General features: G+C 35.2%; 1 protein-coding gene and 1 long non-coding RNA gene across 3 annotated transcripts; both read left to right on the forward strand.

Moving 5' to 3' along the window:
• The first annotated feature begins 259 nt into the window (after window positions 1-259).
• LOC127848675 (uncharacterized) lies at window positions 260-23260 on the forward strand. Its single transcript, XM_052381264.1, has 5 exons — window positions 260-288; window positions 10026-10134; window positions 15612-15772; window positions 18134-18203; window positions 23035-23260. Exons 2-5 carry the CDS (start codon window positions 10045-10047, stop codon window positions 23059-23061), a joined length of 348 nt encoding a protein of 115 aa, XP_052237224.1. The 5' UTR covers window positions 260-288; window positions 10026-10044; the 3' UTR covers window positions 23062-23260.
• Window positions 490-7394, forward strand: LOC127848676 (uncharacterized). Of its 2 annotated transcripts, XR_008034636.1 has the most exons (4): window positions 490-608; window positions 2618-2784; window positions 6158-6191; window positions 7228-7242. It is a non-coding gene; the product is annotated as an uncharacterized LOC127848676 (long non-coding RNA). The 2 variants fall into 2 exon arrangements; XR_008034635.1 differs by lacking the exon at window positions 6158-6191 and having other exon boundaries at window positions 494-608; window positions 7228-7394.
• Window positions 23261-23570: the final 310 nt, after the last annotated feature.

Here is a 23570-nt window from a genome sequence, read left to right on the forward strand (position 1 = left end):
CTAAATATGCTATATTTGCACTTTTTTTTAAAGAGTTTTAATGTTTATTTCGTTTTTATTATCAATTTATTGACTAAACAAAAGCCCTTTATACATGTTTTACGTTACTGTAACCAGTGTTTTTGCCAACCAGTCAGTGCGCATGCGCGGAAAATCCCGAATGTAAACAATAACAATTAACTCGTCTATAGCCATTATTATACGTTTGAGAAAACCCCCTAGATATGAACGCTCTTCATTTGAAGGTTTGGAACTCTGAGTGCTTCGCGTGCTAGGCAACCAAGTAGGGTAAGTCGGATTTCTAATGTTTTATTGATTTACTTGATTACGGAGAAGGTAATTGCAACATGAAATTATTGCAATTAATAATTAAATTATTCTTTTTTAGTTAAAATATTTTCAGATTTCTTCATAAGTTCTCGTTTAATATTTTGAACAGTTTAACTGGGCTGTTTTCAAACTGGCACTTCTAACTTCGTAAGACTAGCTACTTAGGCTGCAACACGGTATTCTCGCGGTACTAAACTTATCTATCTATCTATCTATCTTCCATTAAGGTCGAACCCCTTTTGAGGACATAGACCTGTCGCGCGTCGACCGACAAGAGTGTTAGTACTTCTGAAATAAAAGGATATAAAAGAGAGAATAAGAGTGTGTTAGTTATTAAAAAGGAATATTCATTTGTGTCTAAATACCATTGTTATGTATAGGATCAAAGATCGAAAAGACTATCACATGTGACATTACTGCATTTCAGCATTACTTTTTTGCTGCGCAAAACTACACCTTTTAACTGTATAGACTATAAAACACCACTGGCACTGCCTGTCATTCTTATTTACAATAATACTAATGACATGGGTATTTCCACTGTAAATATTATACTTATAGATAGTACTCAAAAATGAATCAATGTACAATACTTATATTGTGATTAGCTCTTCATTTTCTGCATAAAAATAAATATAACTGCACTGAGCTTTGCTAACTCTTACTAAAAATAATGGGGTCAACAGATGGGGTAAGTATTTAAGATATCCTTTTAGCCAGGAGCAAAATTTATGTTGCCAGTAAGATAGGGCAATTGGCATTTTTAAACCCTGCTAAAGCTAACACTACCACTAAACTGCTTTTTAATTTTTGGGTTAATGTTCATGCCTTTTTTAATTGTTGTTTTGCTCAAATGTAAGGAAGTCCCTTTAAGTCAACCTAAGGAAAGTCAAGTCATCATCATTATCATCATTTTCCCTTTACTGATCTGTCCGTTGGGGGGAAATGAGAGACTACAACACAGAGATCCTCTGCCAGTCAGGTCTGTTTTGGGCTGCTGGGAGTAGCTCATCCATGAGGAGGGATGTCAACTCTTTTACTTTGTCTATCCAGTTTTTCTTCTGACATTCACAATGGGGACCTTCCTCTGGCGTGCCCTGGAGCAGTCTTGCACAGGGATTCGTACCTGGTGATATGTCAAAACCAAGCAAGCTTTTGTTGTTTGATGGTTCCCAAGAGGTGTTCTTGGTGGCAAACAAGGGCTGCTGTCATGTTTCGGACATACTCGTTGTTCTTATTCTCTATGTAGGAGATAGGGAGCAGTCTTTGTTGACACATGTGTTCAAAAACCGTATCCTGCCTTCTGTGTGAGTGAAAGTGTCAAAGTTTCCCAGCCATGCAGTAAGATGGGGTCTACAGGGTACTTGTACAGCCTGGGCTTGTTGGGGAATTTGATGGAGCTCCTTGTTCACAACCTGCTCAGTCTGGCTATTGCTGAGGTTGATATGGCAATTGTTATTTGGACCTCAGTGGTACTGGTACCATCCTTGGACAGGCTTGCTCCCAAGCTCTTAAAGCTCATCTGTTCTTCCAGCCTTTTGCCATCCACACACTAGAGTTGTTTGTGCTGTTCACCATGGTCTTTGACTTCACCTTGCTTACCTCCATCCCGTATGCTCCTGCTCTTAAATAGAACCTGTTAGTGAGGTCTTGTGGTTTGATATTGGACTTGAACTGTTGCAGCACCAGTATGAAGTTGATCTTGTTGTGTGCTTGCCCATTTGGAGCATGCCAGGTCGCTGTTCTGACAATTTGTGTGGGTGCAGCGTGTTGGCCAGGGTGAGTTGTGGCTCCTAGTGAAATTGAGAAGTTTCAGCACTCTGTCATTGGTCTCTCCTATGCCGAATCCACCTGTCTCTTACCAGTCTTGGTAGGTGTCTTTTCCAACCTTGGCATTCCAGTGGCCTTGGATGATGAGGATGTCTTTCTTTGGGACCTTGTCTATGATGCCCTCAAATTGTCCATAGAACTGTTTAATCCCCTTCGTCTGTTGATGTTTTTCTAAGCCTAGCCACCTTACCTCAACTAATCTACTGATGTCCCAGCTGTAACACATCAGCTCGTGGGTCAGTTAGTGAATCTTTCTGCAGATATTGTGTATTCTTACATACCAGGTCCCTATGGTTGTTCCTTTTGTTTCCATCTTGATTGCTGGGCTAGCTCCTGTAGCTAACTTGTTGCATCCATCCTGGAGACTGGCATTGGAGTGCGCTGTCAGTTTTATACTGGGCCCGAACCTATCTGTCTTGTCATTCTTTATTCTTGTCTCCTCTTCATTTTCTTTCAGTGGGCTTTCAGTAAATCTTTCTTTGCACCTGTATCCTCACCAAGAACTTGCAGCTGGTGGTACGAAACTTGCATGCACACAGACTTTGATTCGCCCGCCGGCAAAATCGGTCACCAGGGTGTGGTTGGCTCAAGGTCCCGGATCCAGAAGTGAGAGTTGAGTGTCAGGTGAGAACCAGTTGTGCCCATTCACTACAGGGAGCTGTTGCCAAGCCACAAAGTGCTGTCTCTATGTTGAGCACCCTGTACACCCTATTGTTAAGATTAAACCAAAAATAAAGTGATTTCTAGAGCGAGGCTCAAATGAGTCGTGTTCTGTAAAAATTGGACAAAATGCGTGTGCGTAAAGTGTCGTTCCAGATTAGCCTGTGCAGTCCGCACAGGCTAATCAGGGACGTCACTTTCCGCTTTAATGGTATTTTTCGTTTAAAGGAAGTCCCTTTTTACCGAAAATCTAGTTTAACAGGAAGTGTCGTCCCTGATTCTGGGACAACACATTACGTACATGCATTATGCCCAGTTTTCTCAGAACGCGAATCAAATAAACAAGCCACTGTTTATGAATAGTTTTATTTTATAATTATCATATTAATTTTATCTGGCCCTTATTAATGTCTGACTATCAATCAGAACTGTCTGTTTGTAAAAAGGACATAAGAATAGCCCTTAAGGAAAGCTTTTGCGTCTGGCTTGGCGATACAAATGAACATACGAAATACTACGCTAGTCAATTGTTCCATGTGTTTGTATCAGTCGAGTGGCTTGTGTAATGACGTATCTCACCAGAGGCGGAGCCTTGAGTGTGATACAAAATAGCGCAAGCCACGAGACTGATACAAACACTTGTAACAATTGACTTGCGTAATGTTCCTTTTATTATTTACAACTTTGAATCATTTAAGTTCAAAAATGAACTTTAAGCGTTCATAATTAACCAAGAATGCTCTTATAATTTTCTGCATTCAAAGTGACGTCATTAAAAGTAGTCCGGCTAGTATGGTAATACGGAATTGGAAAATTAGCGAGTAGCATAATACGGGCATTATTTCTGTGCAGTTGTATTTAACTGATTGATACAACTTGTATTTTTTGGGAACATAAAGCAGGTATATAATAAAACATAATATCAAGCAACTTGCACTATGATGGAACGATGGATCAGTGTAAGTTTGGTATACAACATGTCATGGTTTCTCCTTAGCTCTGTTATTCTGATTTTGTTTAACAATGCTTTTGTACCTCTTGTTGACTGTGTTCATGAATTAATTATTAGTTATAAATATATTATTATGTATTACTTTTGTGATTCCAGTGTACTTTGAATTTGATCGCAATTCACGTAACACAAATAAGTAATAAACTTGAACTTGTAGTCTCAGTTGTGCTACTTTGGCAAGTCATATACATATCCCTTTGCATGCTGGGAAATTTGTCGTCTGCTTAAATGTTGTCTGCTGAATTTCTAAAATAAGCATTTTCTTGAAAAAATTTTTTTAAAGAATACTTTCAGAATAGCAAACAGTTTGGATCCTGATGAGATGCCACATTCTGTGGCGTCTCATCTGGATCCAAACTGTTTGCAAAGGCCTTCAAAATTCGGTTCCAGCACTGAAAGAGATATACATATACAAATGAGATGCAAAGTGAGACAAATTAGCTGGAAATATTACCAATCAAATAGGAGCTTGATATTTGAAAAGTGTCAAACTTGTTTTGCTATCACACAAAGTATATATAATACAAAAGTTATCAAAGCGTCTTTATTTTACAGATTTTAAAGTGTTTGTTTTTATTAAATTGTGTCCAGTTAAAAGTTCATTTTGACAAATAAATATTTTTTGACTTCAAAGAACTAATTTTTCATTGATTTTTTATATTTAGTTTTTAGCTCATCTATTTTTTGAAAAATTATGAGCTATTGTCATCACCTTGGCGTCGGCGTCCGCTTAAGTTTTGCGTTTAGGTCCACTTTTCTCATAAAGTATTAATGCTATTGCATTTAAACTTGGTATACTTACTAACTATCATGAGGGGACTGGGCAGGCAAAGTTAGATAACTCTGGCATGCATTTTGACAGAATTATGTGCCCTTTTTATGCTTAGAAATTTGAAAATTTTGGTTAAGTTTTGTGTTTAGGTCCATTTTATTTCTTAAGTATCAAAGCTATTGCTTTCATACTTGCAACACTTACTAACTATCATAAGGGGACTGTGCAGGCTAATTCTGACTGGCATTTTGACGGAATTATGGGCCCTTTATGCTTAGAAAATTGAAAATTTGTTTAAGGTTTGTGTTTGGTCTACTTTACCCCTAAAGTATCTTAGATATTGCTTTCATACTTGGAACACTTGCAAACTATCATAAGGGGACAGTAAAGGACAAGTTGCATAACTCTGGTTGTCATTTTTACGGAATTTTGGCCCTTTTTTGACTTAGTAACTTTGAATATATGGTAAAATTTTGTGTTTAGATCCACTTTACTTCTAAAGTATCAAGGCTATTGCTTTCAAACTTCAAATTCTTTCATGCTAACATGAAGGTACTGTACCTGGCAAGTTGAATTTTACCTTGACCTTTGAATGACCTTGACTCTCAAGGTCAAATTATTAAATTTTGCTAAAATTGCAATAACTTCTTTATTTATGATTAGATTTAATTGATACTTTGACAAAACAACTCTTACCTGACATACCACAAAAGACCCCCCCCCCCCCCCCGAAAAAAGTTTTCTTATCCTTAAATATCATCTAATAAATGACCAACACACCCTAACACTATACCCCCCCCCCCCCCCCAACCCTACCCCCCCCCCCACCCCACCCCAAAAAAATGATTTTTTTTTTTAAACATGGTTAAAAACACAAATATTTTTTGTATTATTTTATTTTTGAAATACTGTCCAATCATCCCACCCAAGAATCCCCCCCCCCCCCCCCCCAAAAAAAAAAAACAACAACAACAACAAAAAAAACAATTGCATTTGTTTTTGCATTTTTGAAAGAAAATGTAATAAATGACCACTCCCCACACTATACACCCGCCTCCTCTCCACCCCTCCTTCCTTTGTGATTGAAATTGAGATAGGTCCCTTCATTAGTGCTCTTGTTTTATAAATTGAAAGCATTATGTTCAATAAAAGTTATCACATATTTTCATTCAAACATGAAATTATCTGTTCAAATATTTATTGCACATTCCTTTTCATCTTTGATATTCATGAAAGATCAAAGATGTTTGACATGAAAACCCTTACATTTTTACAAAAGTTAAACACTTGTTTATGGATTAGGAAGTCATGTTTTTGTATTATTTCTCTTACTTCTTACTTAATTCCTTTGAATACAAAACATGTTTGCAAACAGCTCTTATATCTATACATTCTTTGAACAATTGCTTTGTTGTTTTTTCCCTGAAGAAAACAACTGGCTAGCAACTGCTGTATACATTGTAGTATTGATTTGTGATCAATATTTATTACACATTCTTCTCAATCTACATATAAACAGTTCATTTAACATTCTGGCCTTGTCATTCTGATAGGAGTCTGTTGCCGATTTCATTGGACTGCTTTCAAGTAGGTTATATATTTTATGTTTATTTATATAGTTAATTATTTAATTAACTTATTTATTTATTTATCTCATTACAGCACATGTAAAATAACATACAGCACACATAATATATACATCATAATTTATGATAAAATAATATACAAAAAAAAGTTTATTTTTCTATTTCTTGCTATTTAATGAACACCTTCATTTTTTTTTACAAAAGTCTGTGTTATTTTGCTTATATTTGTTATACAATTAAGTACAACAGTGCTTTAACATTGTATTTGCAAATAGTGTTTCAACATTATATTTGCTAAGTTTAAAAGAATTCAGATCTGGATAGAGAGATGAACTGAATGTTTGATAATTCTAACAAATAATGTTGAAACCTTTATTTGGGATGTTTATTCAGTCATTTGGGTAAAATGATTACACAAACCCAACAAAAAAACACTAGCTGACATCAAAAGTGTTAAGTGGTTTTGAAATTTACCTTTGAGTCTAAGACTCTTGATTTTGAAACCTGAGGTTGCAGCCATGTTTTTTTTATTCTTTAAAAAAACAAAAACATTTAAATACTAATGTTAACGTGATGTGGCAAAGTAGTAGAACCACTTATTTCTTTAAAACGTGGAAGAAGATTTGTCATGCCTTATTCATAGTATTGTGTCATGACTCATTCCCAGTATCATGTTTTGACTGTATTACAGTTTTCACTATGGACTGAAACCCAGCACAGACTGGGAATTATGTGTCATGAAATCATGAACAATAAAAAGGATTAATTGTTCAATGAATTAATCTTAAATAATAGTTTAATCACGTAGCTTGTTATTTATAATATTTGTTAACAGTTATGACATGTATAGGTTTTGTTGTGCAATTATTGGAATTTTTACAGCTAAATCCTACAGTATTTAAAAGCATGAATAAGTAATCCACCACAGAATGTACTCTTTTATTAATCACTCATTAAACAAGTCCACAAATTATATCTCATTCATGAATTGGAATTCAACAGATCTAGGTAGAACATTGTATTTTGCCTTCGATTAGGTGAAGAGTTCAAGCTTGGACACAAAATCAAACGTAAAGAAAGTTGTACCGTTAACTTCAAACTTCAACGGACTTCGGTAATGCCGGTACACTGTATTCTTACACCATTTTCTGCCTAAATAATGCAGTAAGGTTTTCTGATTGCAGTTTTCTACGGCATAATTGTTATCCTTGTAACACTGTATTATGTGAATTGGGAATAAGACATCAATTTGGGAATAAATTGTGTTTTATCAAAAGTGCATAATATGCAGTTTTATATGTTGCATTTATCTAGTTTTACAAATTATAATTAAAACATATACTTGCATATGTAATAGCATCATTTAAATTGATTTTACTTCAAAACTGGATTTTTTATTAATTTAAACAAAAAATCCTCATGAAATGAAACTGTGTCCATGCCGCGCAGTTTCAAAATGCACTTTAAATGATACAAACTCAATCACTGTTAATGAAAAAGTCATGGAAAATTTCTTATTAAGCTTAAATTATAGATAATGTATTACAAAAATATATGTAGATCATGAAATGAATAGTTTTGTTTAAGAAAATCACCAAAATGATGTCCATTCCCAGTTTGATGTCTTATTCCCAATTCACATAATACAGTGTTTTGTCATAATTTTCTGCTGAATATTTCATCAACTATATTTGTATCTTCTAATGAATGAGCAATGGTCCCTATTATTATTGTCTACTTAATGATTCTTCCCATATAGCACAGTTTAGAGGAAGAATCATTTATTAAAAAAAGAATAGAGACTATTATTACATTTGTATTATTTTTTTTAAAGCCAAGGTTTTGTCAGTGCTATAACAGTACAATTATTGGAGCAAGTATTTATGCCAGTAACTGATACTGCACTATTTGATTCAGAGGTAAATTATACTGTTATAACGCTGACAAAACCTAGGCTCATTGAAGAAATTATATGACTGAAATAATGTTGAATATGGTAAAAAACTAGAACAAAAACCTCTCTAAACAATAAGACATTCAATATTATGCCATAAAAACGTTAAAAATCCTTTTTTAGTCAAAATATTCCTGGGAGAAGAGGTTTTTTTTTCAGGATCAGAAAAAAATATATTTACACCAGGTCCTGTACTGCCGTAGATATACACCAGGTCCTGTACTGCCGTAGATAAGGAGGGGCTAAATTGTAGTCTGTGCCAGTCTGTCTGAAACTTGTGACGACTGTTACTTCTACATGCTATGAAAGATATTAAAAAATTTGTGCACAAATGTTGCGTCATTTGTAGTAGTGTAGACAGAGACCAAGTAGGGTAGGTCATTAATGTATTGACCAGCATGCACCAATCATGTTATTTCCTTCAGGGTTATGCATAAACTTTGAGGTCAAAAATAAAAATACAAGGCTTGATTGTCAAATAAGGACTTGTGCAGAATTAAGCTTTCCCACGAATGAAAGGATTTTGAAATAACTGAGCACAAATGTTAACCTCTATGAGTCAGTGTGTCACACTTAGCAGAGACGTAGATTAAACATCTACGTCTCTGCACTTAGCAATCATGTGGCTACCTTTAAGGTAAAGGTCAAGTCAAAATAAGGAATTTATTGTAAAAATACAAATGACTTCTCTGCTTTGAAACTTGACCATGTCTTATATCAATTTAAAATAATTTGGCACAAATGTTCACCTTTGTGGGGCGGTGCATACTTTAAATCTGCCATTTTACTACCTTAAACTCAAGGTCAAACTTTGAGATCAAAGGTTAAAATACAGCAATATATATATATATTTGTAAAATTGGGCTGGTGTTGATTGTTTAATGTCCTGAATTATAAAAAAAATATCTAGACTCATCTGTATGGGACATTTTGTCACACATTAAACCTGTGGCTTCCTTTGAGGTCAAGGTCAGACTTACAGGCAAAATTGTGCATTACAACAGATGTATTTTTATGCCCCAGAAGGTGGGCATATAGTGATCACATGTCCGTCTGACTGTCCGACCGTCCGTGTGTCTGTCTGTCTGTCCGTCACACTTTGCGTTTAGGTTTCGACAAATGTTCATGACTTCTGTGGCTCATAACTTCTATGTCGCTTCATATGTAACCTTCATATTTGGTATGCATCTGAAGATGGACAAGACCTTTCCATACGCACACAAAGTTTGACCCCTTTGACCTTGTCCTTGAACTAAGGGTCCTCGTTTAAGTTTCGAAATCTGCGTTTAGGTTTCAAAAAAGCGTTTTTTGGGGACATATGTCATCCTATGGTGACAGCTCTTGTTAGAAGTTAGGCTTTTTATGCCCCCAAAGGAGGGCATATAGTGATCGGACTGTCCGTCCTTCTGTCTGTTTGTTTGTCACACTTTGCATTAAGGTTTCGAAAAATGCTCATAACTAATATGTCGCTTCAGATAGCAATTTCATATTTGGCATGCATGTGTATATGGACAAGGCCTTTTCATACGCACACAAATTTTGACCCCTGTGACCTTGACCTTAGGGTCCGCGTTTAGGTTTCAAAATCTGCATTTAGGTTTCGAAAAAAACTCATAACTTCTATCAAGCGTTTATAGGGGGCATAAGTCATCCTATGGTGACAGCTCTCGTTTACGCTGTAATTAAACCATGTTTTTAAAGATTTTTTAAGAACTCATGGCTACATTGAAGGAGATCAAAAATAAAAATGCACTTAGTGCAGCATTGATTGCTTAGGTTGAATGTCTGTGTCAATGTGGTATGTGGAGGTACAAATCAATGTCAGTGAAAGCTTTTGGAAATAAATATATTAAACATTAATGTTTTTCTCATCTGCTGCAGGATTGTTCCCAACTTCAACATGGCTGCATCTGGCATCGCTGAACACAATGAAGCCCGCAGGAAGGAGAGGTTGATGCAGAAAATTGCATTCAAGAAAAAGACCTTGGCTGTAAGTTTTACCTCATGGTTCGCAATTATAGAGGATCCTGTATGAATTAAAGACGACAGTAAGGTGGAAATGTTTTTATTCTATATCAGCACGGGAAATTGCAATATATACCGTAATCAACACACATCCTGTTTTAATATATTTAAACTCAAACTTAAGTTTCTATTGCTTGTTATGATTTGAATGTATTTCGGCCCAGAAGGTTGCGAAAATGCTCTGTCTAGACTTGACTATATTTGTTTGTTTCAAGTGCCTCTGAATACAAGTCATGTGCACTTTCAAATCTACATATCAAATATAGAGCCTTGTTTAAAACATTTACCCTACCAGCAGAGTGTTACATAAGCTCTTGATGGTGTGTTTTACAACCTATTGTATCTAAGTCTGGTGCTGTATTTACATTGTTATCTATCCATTTAGGCACCCCATAATAGTATATCTTACTTTCCTTGGATGTTAAAAGGCCCTATCTCATATATGTACAAAGAATGTTGATAAGCTACTCTGGATCTAACTACTGTAAACCCAGTTATCTCACCTAAGACTTTTTTGGGGGTTCATTTGAGGATAAGATTTTAATAGTTCATGGATATTTTGGTATATTTGTTTGTTTGGCTCATTTCAATCCTCTACAAAGTTGGAAGTGTCTGTTTCAGCATTTTACACATACTTATGATTTTTTTTGATAGCGGAAGTAATTTTGCAAATTGAATTAGCTTTAAATATAATGTTGAAATTAAGGCTTTAATTTGCGACATTTTTAGCTCGGCTGTTTTTGGAGGTATTGTCATAGCCAGCTCTTCATCTGCCGTCTGGCATCCGCCGTCCGCAGTGCTAAAACCTTAACATTGGCTCTAAAATCAAAGTTCTTCCATCTACAACTTTGAAACTTCATATGTAGATGCACCTTGATGAGTTCTACACGCCACACCCATTTTTGGGTCACTAGGTCAAAGGTCAAGTCACTGTGACCTATAAAAAAAATAATGGGACAAGCTTTCATTTATTCAAAACTGCACCCGCAGCCGAGCGTTCCTCTTGTTTAGATTTGTTCCTTGCAAGAACCAATGTACATTTTGTCTGAACTGTTTTTTGTATGCTTAAATATGGGCCAGGCTTTAGTTGAACCCATTTATGCTTAGTGGACTCTCCCATCCTTCTAAATTGGATCAATTTATTTCCAAAATTAGGGATGTCATGTATATTTATTTCTATATTTCGACTATTTCTTACAGAAATTCTTTTAAGCAAACATCATGCGGCGTCTCATCTGGTACTACACTGTTTGCCAAGGCCTCTTTTCTAGACGCTTGGCATAAATGGGTTAAATTCAAAGTTTACTTACAACACAGGAGGGGGTAGTTGGTTAAACATGCAGGAAGGATTGGCCAGAATCCAGGGTTGTGACAATATTGGTCATGGACTGTGTCACACTCAATCAAGATTGCGCTGGTTTAGTTGATGTAATCTGGTGGGAAACATTCCGATATGTTTGACCTATTAATCCTATCATTGATTCATTCATAGTTTTGTTAATGGTGTTGGCCTGAACACTTTATGAATTGGTCATTAATGTATTTAATTAATTTTAGCACTTGTGATTTTTTTTAATTAATTGATCTACAGTCAATACTGATCTAACGGTCACTTGAGAATAATGGTGAATTGCAGACAATGATCAGTCTGGATTCCCTTCAACGAAAATCACTCTATATTTTACTTGAGAATAACAGTCAATTGTTCATAACGGCCAACGGCAAGTATATTTCACCCCATAAGTCATGTTTGAACTGAAAACAACAGTCAAGCATCAGTCGTTTCGAGTCGCGAAAAATAGAAAAGTATCATTTGCAGAGGGGGTAATCACGTGATAGTCAAGATGGCGACATCCATACTGAGACGGTTATTTTTCGCCGTTTTATACCCTTTAGTATTTCTGTTTATTTTTTAATGACGCTCACTTTCCAGCCATATCAATAAAAAGGTGATTAGCGTTTATTTCGTATTTAAATTCGTTTTATATCTCAACTTTACTCCCCGCAAATTTTCATAGTGGAACCCTAATTTGGTCATCCCGCTAAGAAATTATGCACCGAGTAAAGTCGAGATATAGAGCGAATATTACTATGAAATAAAAGCAGTACCTTTCTTCCTAAAATGGCTGGAAAGTGAGCGGAATAAAAACAATAATACAAGTAATACAGGGTATAAAGCGACGAAAAATACCTGTCTCTGCATGGACGTCGCCATCTTGTTTGTCACGTGATTACCCCCTCTGATTTGTGCATCTATTTTGCGGGTAAAGAATCTGCTAGCAGTAACAGCATTTGATAAAAGCCGCCAGCTGTGAGAAAACAAATAATAGTGTGTTGAGAAGTTTTGTTTTCCGGGTATATTTATGGAGGGTATCTTCAAAATAAAACATGTCAGAGTATGTTACATGTTTCAGTAATTATCACTAATTAAATGACCGTACATTGTACGGTAACCATGAGCATGGATAGATTATATTGTTGCGAGTGAGAATAATTGTGTGTGGTTTTAAGTTTTGTGTGTGATGTGTTATCTTGTTTTGATTATTGTGTAAAGGGCCAAATGGGGGAAATATGAACATTACTTCAATTTTGTTTGTCTGTCCATCAGAAAAATCTGGATCCTGGGATTATTTAAACATAACAGATATTTATTACGACGTGTACATAGTACATTGTCAGTCTTAACCCTTTCAGTGCGGGAACCCAATTTTGAAGGCCCTTGCAAACAGTTTGGATCCAGATGAGACGCCACAGAACGTGGCGTCTCATCAGGATCCAAACTGTTTGCTATTCTGATAGTATTCTTTAAAAAAAATCGAAGAAAATGCTAATTTTAGAAATTCAGCAGACAACATTTTAGCAGAAGACAAATTTCCCAGCATTCACAGGGTTAACCATACTATACAAAATATCAAAAGTACTTTAGCTAGATTGATGAAACTCAGTATGTGGATACAGTGCAATATGTGGATACAATGCAATATGGGTAATATGCCCTGATGCTTCTGTCTCTATCAGATAAAAAAAATTGCTAGATTTACAGATAAAAGTGATTAATAAAATCTGGATCTTAAAAAGTACTTAAGCTTGGGCGAGTTAACTATGAGGATAGATGGCCCGAATTAGGGAGAATGCATGCTATTTAAGTTTTATCCATATGCCTGATTGCCTGAAAAACCTGAATCCTCCTTGAACATTTGATGTAACTCAGTACATGCATGACGGGCCTTATACTGAATATGCATTATTTCATTTGTTTGTTAAGGCCAAACTTGTGGTTGCTATGTTTACAGAATGAATTGAAAACTTAAATCTGCATCTGTTATTCCTTAAAAGTATGTAGTAATCTAGGTTAAACTTTTGGAGATTTTGTTCTTACTTTCACAACATTACATGGCAGGGGACAGTAGTTTTGTCTATGATAAAGCAAAGCTGTTGTTAGTACATAACACGGGTTAACTCTTTTAGTGCTGGAACCGAATTTTGAAGACCTTTGCAAACAGTTTGGATCCAGATGAGACGCCACAGAACGTGGCGTCTCATCAGGATCCAAACTGCTTGCTATTCTGATAGTGTTCTTTGAAAAAAAATCGAAGAAAATGCTAATTTTAGAAATTCAGCAGACGACATTTTAGCAGACGACAAATTTCCCAGCATGCAAAGGGTTAAGTTGCTGGTACACAAGAAGCCTTATAAGTTACCAAATAAAGTAAGGGAATGTGTCCCATGTAGAAGCTTAAAGCTTCAGGCAGCTGGAAAAGAAAGGGCAACAGTTCCAATGAGATTTAAAGTTTTGTTTCACTGAAAACTATTTTGTTTGTCAGAAATATTTTTAATTCTGTTATAATGCATGAATTTGTTCATACTACAGAGTGTATGGAATATATACTTTACTGCATGCTTGGTATGAGCTAGGTATACTTGCTTGAATGCATATCATTATGCCCCCCTTCGAAGAAGAGGGGGTATATTGCTTTGCTCATGTCGGTCTGTCGGTCGGTCGGTCCGTCCACCAAGTGGTTTCCAGATGATAACTCAAGAACGCTTGGGGCAAGGATCATGACCCCTATTGATTTTGAGGTCACTAGGTCAAAGGTCAAGGTCACAGGTGAAGGTTACAGTTACTGGAAAAAGGCATTTTAAGGATTTAGCATGGTTCAAACAAGGGAAACAACTACCGTTTATGCATGTTCTTTTTATTACAGCATTTGTCTCCCTTAAATTCATTTAAAATCTCATTTTACAGCAGAGATTCCAAATCTGACCTGTAAATGAGCCCCATATTTACTGCCAGTGCTAGGTTACCTTTCCCCATTTGATCATTCTTAAGTATTGTTATTGTAATGCTGCTGCTACTGCTACTACTGCTACTACTACTACTACTACTACTACTACTACTACTACTACTACTACTACTACTACTACTACTACTACTACTACTACTACTACTACTACTACTACTATTTGATCATTCTTAAGTATTGTTATTGTAATGCTGCTGCTACTGCTACTGCTACTGCTACTACTACTACTACTACTACTACTACTACTACTACTACTACTACTACTACTACTAATACTACTACTACTTACTACTACTACTAATACTACTACTACTTCTATTTGATCATTCTTAAGTATTGTTATTGTAATGCTGCTGCTACTGCTACTGGTACTACTACTACTACTACTACTACTACTACTACTGCTACTACTACTACTACTACTACTACTACTACTACTACTACAACTACTACTACTACTACTACTACTACTACTACTACTACTACTACTACTACTACTACTACTATTTGATTATTCTTAAGTATTGTTATTGTAATGCTGCTGCTACTGCTACTGCTACTACTACTACTACTACTACTACTACTACTACTACTACTACTACTACTACTACTACTACTACTACTACTACTACTACTACTACAACAACAACAACTACTACTACTACTACACCACCACCACCACCACCACGACCACCACCACCACCACCACCACCGTTGTTCACAGCGACAAAAAACGTATTCTTACAATGGCTGCTACTACAACTTATAGCCCATATAGGGGGGCATGCATGTTTTACAAACAGCCCTTGTTTTATTTTGGTCATAAAGGGAAGTCTGAATTATTTTGAGTGCATAACAATTGCAAACATTTGACGCGTTCTGAGAAAACTGGGCATAAAGCATGTGCGTAAAGTGTCGTCCCAGATTAGCCTGTTCAGTCCGCACAGGCTTATCAGGGACACCACTTTCCACCTTAATTGGATTTTTGCTAAGAAGAGACTTCATTTAAACGAAAAATGTCATGAAAGTGGAAAATGTCGTCCCTGATTTGCCTGTGCCGATCTGGTACAACTTTTTTCGCACATGCATTATGCCCAGTTTTGTCAGAACACAACTCATATTGTTTTCTTGTCAACAGAAATCCCTTCAAGAGCAGTATGGTGATAACCCAGACATGCTTGCCATGATTAATGGTACCCAGCCAGACACGTATGAGAGAGAACTGAACCAGTCCAGAAAATCTGGGTCACCCCCTGGCCGTGGTGGGGATATACGACACGACGCCCAATATGTCGACCAGTAAGTTATAATGTTGTAACTGTGTAATTTGAAGTAATTAAATTTATGTTTGTTTGGGCCATTGTTTGTAAATTTTAAATTAATATGTTTTTTGTGTTAAAAGTTTCTTGTGTTTGTGGATTATGAACTTTTTCTTAAAAATTGAAAGTACTTAAAGAAATAAATATTTAACGCCACAGTTAATTTAAATTTCCCAATACTTGTTTACACAGTTTGTACGCTCCCACAGAGTTGGGGCATAAGGCATAACACTTGTCCATCTGTACATCTGCACAGAGTTGGGGCATTAGGCACAGCACTTGTCCTTTTGTATGTCTTAACAGAGTTGGAGGCATTAGGCATTGCACTTGTCCTTCTGTATGTCTGAACAGAGATAGAGGCATAAGGCATTGCACTTGTCCTTCTGTATGTCTGAACAGAGTTTGAGGCATTAGGCATTGCACTTGTCCTTTTGTATGTCTGATCAGAGATAGAGGCATAAGGCATTGCACTTGTCCTTCTGTATGTCTGAACAGAGATAGAGGCGTAATGCATTGCACTTGTCCTTCTGTATGTCTGAACATAGTTGGAGGCATAAGGCATTGCACTTGTCCTTCTGTATGTCTGAACAGAGATAGAGGCATAAGGCATTGCACTTGTCCTTCTGTATGTCTGAACAGAGTTGGAGGCATAAGGCATTGCACTTGTCCTTCTGTATGTCTGAACAGAGATAGTGGCATAAGGCATAGCACTTGTCGTTCTGTACGTCTGAACAGAGTTGGGGCATAAGGCATAGCACTTGTCCTTCTGTACATCTGAACACAGTTGGAGGCATCAGGCATAGCACTTGTCCTTCTGTATGTCTGAACAGAGTTGAAGGCATAAGGCATTGCACTTGTCCTTCTGTATGTCTGAACAGAGTTGGAGGCATAAGACATTGCACTTGTCCTTCTGTACGTCTGAACAGAGTTGGAGCATAAGGCATTGCACTTGTCCTTCTGTATGTCTGAACAGAGTTGGGGAATAAGGCATTGCACTTGTCCTTCTGTATGCCTGAACAGAGTTGGAGGCATAAGGCATTGCACTTGTCCTTCTGTATTTCTGAATAGAGTTGGAGGCATTAGCTATTGCACTTGTCCATCTGTGTGTCTTGACAGAGTTGGGGCATAAGGCATTGCACTAACTTGTCCTTCTGTATGTCTTAACAGAGTTGGAGGCATAAGGCATTGCACTTGTCCTTCTGTTTGTCTTGACAGAGTTGGGGCATAAGGCATTACACTTGTCCTTCTGTATGTCTTGACAGAGTTGGGGCATAAGGCATTGCACTTGTCCTTCTGTATTTCTTAACAGAGTTGGAGGCATAAGGCATTGCACTTGTCCTTCTGTTTGTCTTGACAGAGTTGGGGCATAAGGCATTACACTTGTCCTTCTGTATGTCTTGACAGAGTTGGAGGCATAAGGCATTGCACTTGTCCTTCTGTATGTCTTGACAGAGTTGGAGGCATAAGGCATTGCACTTGTCCTTCTGTATGTCTTGACAGAGTTGGAGGCATAAGGCATTGCACTTGTCCTTCTGTATGTCTTGACAGAGTTGGAGGCATAAGGCATTGCACTTGTCCTTCTGTACGTCTGAACAGAGTTGGGGCATAAGGCATTGCACTTGTCCTTCTGTATGTCTGAACAGAGTTGGGGCATAAGGCATTGCACTTGTCCTTCTGTGTGTCTTGACAGAGTTGGGGCATAAGGCATTGCACTTGTCCTTCTGTATGTATGAACAGAGTTGGGGCATAAGGCATTGCACTTGTCCTTCTGTATGTCTCAACAGAGTTGGGGCATAAGGCATTGCACTTGTCCTTCTGTATGTCTGAACAGAGTTGGGGCATAAGGCATTGCACTTGTCCTTCTGTGTGTCTTGACAAAGTTGGGGCATAAGGCATTGCACTTGTCCTTCTGTATGTCTGAACACAGTTGGGGCATAAGGCATTGCACTTGTCCTTCTGTATGTCTGAACAGAGTTGGGGCATAAGGCATTGCACTTGTCCTTCTGTGTGTCTTGACAGAGTTGGGGCATAAGGCATAGCACTTGTCCTTCTGTATGTCTTGACAGAGTTGGCGCATAAGGCATTGCACTTGTCCTTCTGTATGTCTTGACAGAGTTGGGGCATAAGGCATTGCACTTGTCCTTCTGTATGTCTTAACAGAGTTGGAGGCATAAGGCATTGCACTTGTCCTTCTGTGTGTCTTGACAGAGATAGAGGCATAAGGCATTGCACAATGTTTAAAGAGGATAAGCTAAAGCTGTCTTATTTTGGATTGCAAAAAACCATCAAACATTTTGTTTGCAAATATGTTTTGAATGTAAGTTTCATTTGGAATTTTCAGAATGAGACGTAACCAGTTACGAAAAGAACAATTAGTTGAATATTCTGCAAAGATACCCAACAGATTTTCAGTAAGTGAACATTTTGACATCAGTTCTCGTCTTCCAGCCATTATGGTTGAACAGTTATCAAAGTAACGTTATTATTAGTATTTCATACTAGGGGGTGTATGAGTGGAGAATATCAGTGAATGATAACCTGATAATTAAATTCAAGCTTCATTGAAATGATAAGGTATGATAATTTTACTCTGGCTGGTGCCAAGTTAAAATCATAGTAGCCATATCACAGTATATCATGAATTTAAATCAAAGAAGCCCTATCACAGTATATTATATGAATTTAAATCATAGTAGCCCTATCACAGTATATCATATGAATTTAAATCATAGTAATCCTATCACAGTATATCACATGAATATAAATCAAAGAAGCCCTATCACAATATATCATATGAATTTAAATCATAGAAGCCCTATCACAGTATATCACATGAATATAAATCATAGTAGCCCTATCACAATATATCATATGAATTTAAATCATAGTAATCCTATCACAGTATATCACATGAATATAAATCAAAGAAGCCCTATCACAGTATATCACATGAATATAAATCATAGTAATCCTATCACAGTATATCACATGAATTTAAATCATAGTAATCCTATCACAATATATCATATGAATTTAAATCATAGTGGCCCTATCACAGTATATCACATGAATATAAATCAAAGAAGCCCTATCACAGTATATCACATGAATATAAATCATAGTAGCCCTATCACAATATATCATATGAATTTAAATCATAGTGGCCCTATCACAGTATATCATATGAATTTAAATCATAGTAATCCTATCACAGTATATCACATGAATTTAAATCATAGTAGCCCTATCACAGTATATCATATGAATTTAAATCATAGTGGCCCTATCACAGTATATCATATGAATTTAAATCATAGTGGCCATATCACAGTATATCATATGAATTTAAATCATAGTAATCCTATCACAGTATATCATATGAATTTAAATCAAAGAAGCCCTATCACAGTATATCACATGAATATAAATCATAGTAGCCCTATCACAGTATATCACATGAATATAAATCATAGTGGCCCTATCACAGTATATCATATGAATATAAATCATAGTAGCCCTATCACAGTATATCACATGAATATAAATCATAGAAGCCCTATCACAGTATATCATATGCATTTAAATCATAGAAGCCCTATCACAGTATATCATATGAATTTAAATCAAAGTAGCCCTATCACAGTATATCATATGAATTTAAATCATAGTAGCCCTATCACAGTATATCATATGAATTTAAATCATAGAAGCCCTATCACAGTATATCATATGAATTTAAATCAAAGTAGCCCTATCACAGTATATCATATGAATTTAAATCATAGTAGACCTATCACAGTATATCATATGAATTTAAATCATAGTAGCCCTATCACAGTATATCATTTGAATTTAAATCAAAGTAGCCCTATCACAGTAAATCATATGAATTTAAATCATAGAAGCCCTATCACAGTATATCACATGAATATAAATCATAGTAGCCCTATCACAGTATATCACATGAATTTAAATCAAAGAAGCCCTATCACAGTATATCATATGAATTTAAATCAAAGAAGCCCTATCACAGTATATCATATGAATTTAAATCAAAGAAGCCCTATCACAGTATATCATATGAATTTAAATCATAGTAGCCCTATCACAGTATATCACATGAATTTAAATCAAAGAAGCCCTATCACAATATATCATATGAATATAAATCAAAGAAGCCCTATCACAGTATATCACATGAATATAAATCAAAGAAGTCCTATCACAGTATATCACATGAATATAAATCAAAGAAGCCCTATCACAGTATATCACATGAATATAAATCAAAGAAGCCCTATCACAGTATATCATATGAATTTAAATCATGGTAGCCCTATCACAGTATATCATATGAATTTAAATCAAAGAAGCCCTATCACAGTATATCATATGAATTTAAATCATAGTAGCCCTATCACAATATATCATATGAATTTAAATCAAAGAAGCCCTATCACAGTATATCACATGAATATAAATCAAAGAAGCCCTATCACAGTATATCATATGAATTTAAATCATAGTAGCCCTATCACAGTATATCATATGAATTTAAATCATGGTGGCCCTATCACAGTATATCACATGAATATAAATCATAGTAGCCCTATCACAATATATCATATGAATTTAAATCATAGTAATCCTATCACAGTATATCACATGAATATAAATCATAGTAGCCCTATCACAGTATATCATATGAATTTAAATCATAGTGGCCCTATCACAGTATATCATATGCATTTAAATCATAGAAGCCCTATCACAGTATATCATATGCATTTAAATCAAAGAAGCCCTATCACAGTATATCATATGAATTTAAATCATAGAAGCCCTAAAACAGTATATCACATGAATATAAATCATAGTAGCCCTATCACAGTATATCACATGAATATAAATCAAAGAAGCCCTATCAAAGTATATCACATGAATATAAATCAAAGAAGCCCTATCACAGTATATCACATGAATATAAATCAAAGAAGCCCTATCACAATATATCATATGAATTTAAATCATAGAAGCCCTAAAACAGTATATCACATGAATATAAATCAAAGAAGCCCTATCACAGTATATCACATGAATATAAATCAAAGAAGCCCTATCACAGTATATCACATGAATTTAAATCATAGTAGCCCTATCACAGTATATCATATGAATTTAAATCATAGTAATCCTATCACAGTATATCATATGAATTTAAATCATAGTGGCCCTATCACAGTATATCACATGAATTTAAATCATAGAAGCCCTATCACAGTATATCACATGAATTTAAATCATAGTAGCCCTATCACAATATATCATATGAATTTAAATCATAGAAGCCCTATCACAGTATATCATATGAATTTAAATCATAGTAGCCCTATCACAATATATCATATGAATTTAAATCATAGTGGCCCTATCACAGTATATCACATGAATTTAAATCAAAGAAGCCCTATCACAGTATATCACATGAATATAAATCAAAGAAGCCCTATCACAGTATATCATATGAATTTAAATCATAGAAGCCCTATCACAGTATATCACATGAATTTAAATCAAAGAAGCCCTATCACAGTATATCATATGAATTTAAATCATAGAAGCCCTATCACAGTATATCACATGAATATAAATCAAAGAAGCCCTATCACAGTATATCATATGAATTTAAATCATAGAAGCCCTATCACAGTATATCACATGAATTTAAATCAAAGAAGTCCTATCACAGTATATCATATGAATTTAAATCATAGAAGCCCTATCACAGTATATCACATGAATATAAATCAAAGAAGCCCTATCACAGTATATCATATGAATTTAAATCATAGTGGCCCTATCACAGTATATCACATGAATTTAAATCAAAGAAGCCCTATCACAGTATATCACATGAATTTAAATCAAAGAAGCCCTATCACAGTATATCATATGAATATAAATCAAAGAAGCCCTATCACAGTATATCACATGAATTTAAATCATAGTAGCCCTATCACAGTATATCATATGAATTTAAATCATAGTAGCCCTATCACAGTATATCATATGAATTTAAATCATAGAAGCCCTATCACAGTATATCACATGAATATAAATCAAAGAAGCCCTATCACAGTATATCACATGAATTTAAATCATAGTAGCCCTATCACAATATATCATATGAATTTAAATCATAGTGGCCCTATCACAGTATATCATATGAATTTAAATCATAGAAGCCCTATCACAGTATATCATATGAATTTAAATCATAGAAGCCCTATCACAGTATATCATATGAATTTAAATCAAAGAAGCCCTATCACAGTATATCATATGAATATAAATCATAGTAGCCCTATCACAGTATATCACATGAATTTAAATCATAGTAGCCCTATCACAATATATCATATGAATTTAAATCATAGTGGCCCAATCACAATATATCATATGAATTTAAATCATAGTAGCCCTATCACAGTATATCATATGAATTTAAATCATAGTAGCCCTATCACAATATATCATATGAATTTAAATCATAGTAGCCCTATCACAGTATATCATATGAATTTAAATCAAAGAAGCCCTATCACAGTATATCATATGAATATAAATCATAGTAGCCCTATCACAATATATCATATGAATTTAAATCATAGAAGCCCTATCACAGTATATCATATGAATTTAAATCATAGTAGCCCTATCACAGTATATCACATGAATATAAATCAAAGAAGCCCTATCACAGTATATCATATGAATATAAATCATAGTAGCCCTATCACAGTATATCATACCTTTATGCTTAATTTTGAACTACAGATATCACAATAATTGTCCTACATCTAAATATAGGAGTTCTGCTCTGTTACTTGTATATGCCTAATTTTAGAAATATATGAATTACTTTAACCCTTTCAGCGCTGAAACCGAATTTTAAAGGCCTTTGCAAACAGTTTGGATCCAGATGAGACGCCACAGAATGTGGCATCTCATCAGGATCCAAACTGTTTGCTATTCTGATAGTATTCTTGGGAAAAAATTCAAAGAAAATGCTAATTTTAGAAATTCAGCAGACAACATTTTAGCAGACGACAAATTTCCCAGCATGCAAAGGGTTAATTTACAACATGAAAAAATGATATTGAACGTGTTCAAACTTGTTGGTTGACCTACATAATAATCATAAGGATAATGTATTTGTCATTGTCATGTTGTTTTTTTCAGTCAGTAGATTATGTAGCGCAGTGGTGAGCTGAAGAGGACACAACAGGCAAACTAACCCAGTTTCCTTGGCAACAGATTATAATGGAGAAAATTATTTTCTGCAGTTCGTCGCTCAAAAATGTTCATTTATTTCTAGATATTTGCTAGGTTATTTTTTTCTTGCGTTCTTTTATACTACATTGCCTTATTTCAAATAGTATTGAATAAACTCCTTTAACCGTTAAAATATTGTTATTTTATTTTTTGCACCATTTGGACATTTTTGGATTTTATTACAAAGCAAATCCTGTTCATGACTTCATTAAAGTTAAGAATCATTGTATTGTGAAGTAATGTATAATGTAATGAGATATGTTTTCATAAATGAAGAAGGAAAGGAACAACTAACCAAATCAATGTGAATTCTATTTTATTCTAATATTTTCAGTATTATATGTAGTCACTTCTCTGTGATGTGTATTTTATATATTTGCTCACATATAAGATATACGTTATTGATTTATTGTTGATTATTTACCCCAAAGTATCTTTGTTAT

Source organism: Dreissena polymorpha, chromosome 10 (genome assembly GCF_020536995.1).
Source record: "Dreissena polymorpha isolate Duluth1 chromosome 10, UMN_Dpol_1.0, whole genome shotgun sequence".
In the NCBI taxonomy this organism is placed as follows: Eukaryota; Metazoa; Mollusca; class Bivalvia; order Myida; family Dreissenidae; genus Dreissena; species Dreissena polymorpha.

Coding starts and splice junctions, on each gene's coding strand:
- LOC127848675 (XM_052381264.1), top strand. CDS start 10,045: ATGGCTGCATCTGGCATCGCTGAACACAATGAAGCCCGCAGGAAGGAG. Junction 15,773..18,133: donor GACGCCCAATATGTCGACCA/GTAAGTTATAAT, acceptor TGGAATTTTCAG/AATGAGACGTAACCAGTTAC. Junction 18,204..23,034: donor AGATACCCAACAGATTTTCA/GTAAGTGAACAT, acceptor TGTTTTTTTCAG/TCAGTAGATTATGTAGCGCA.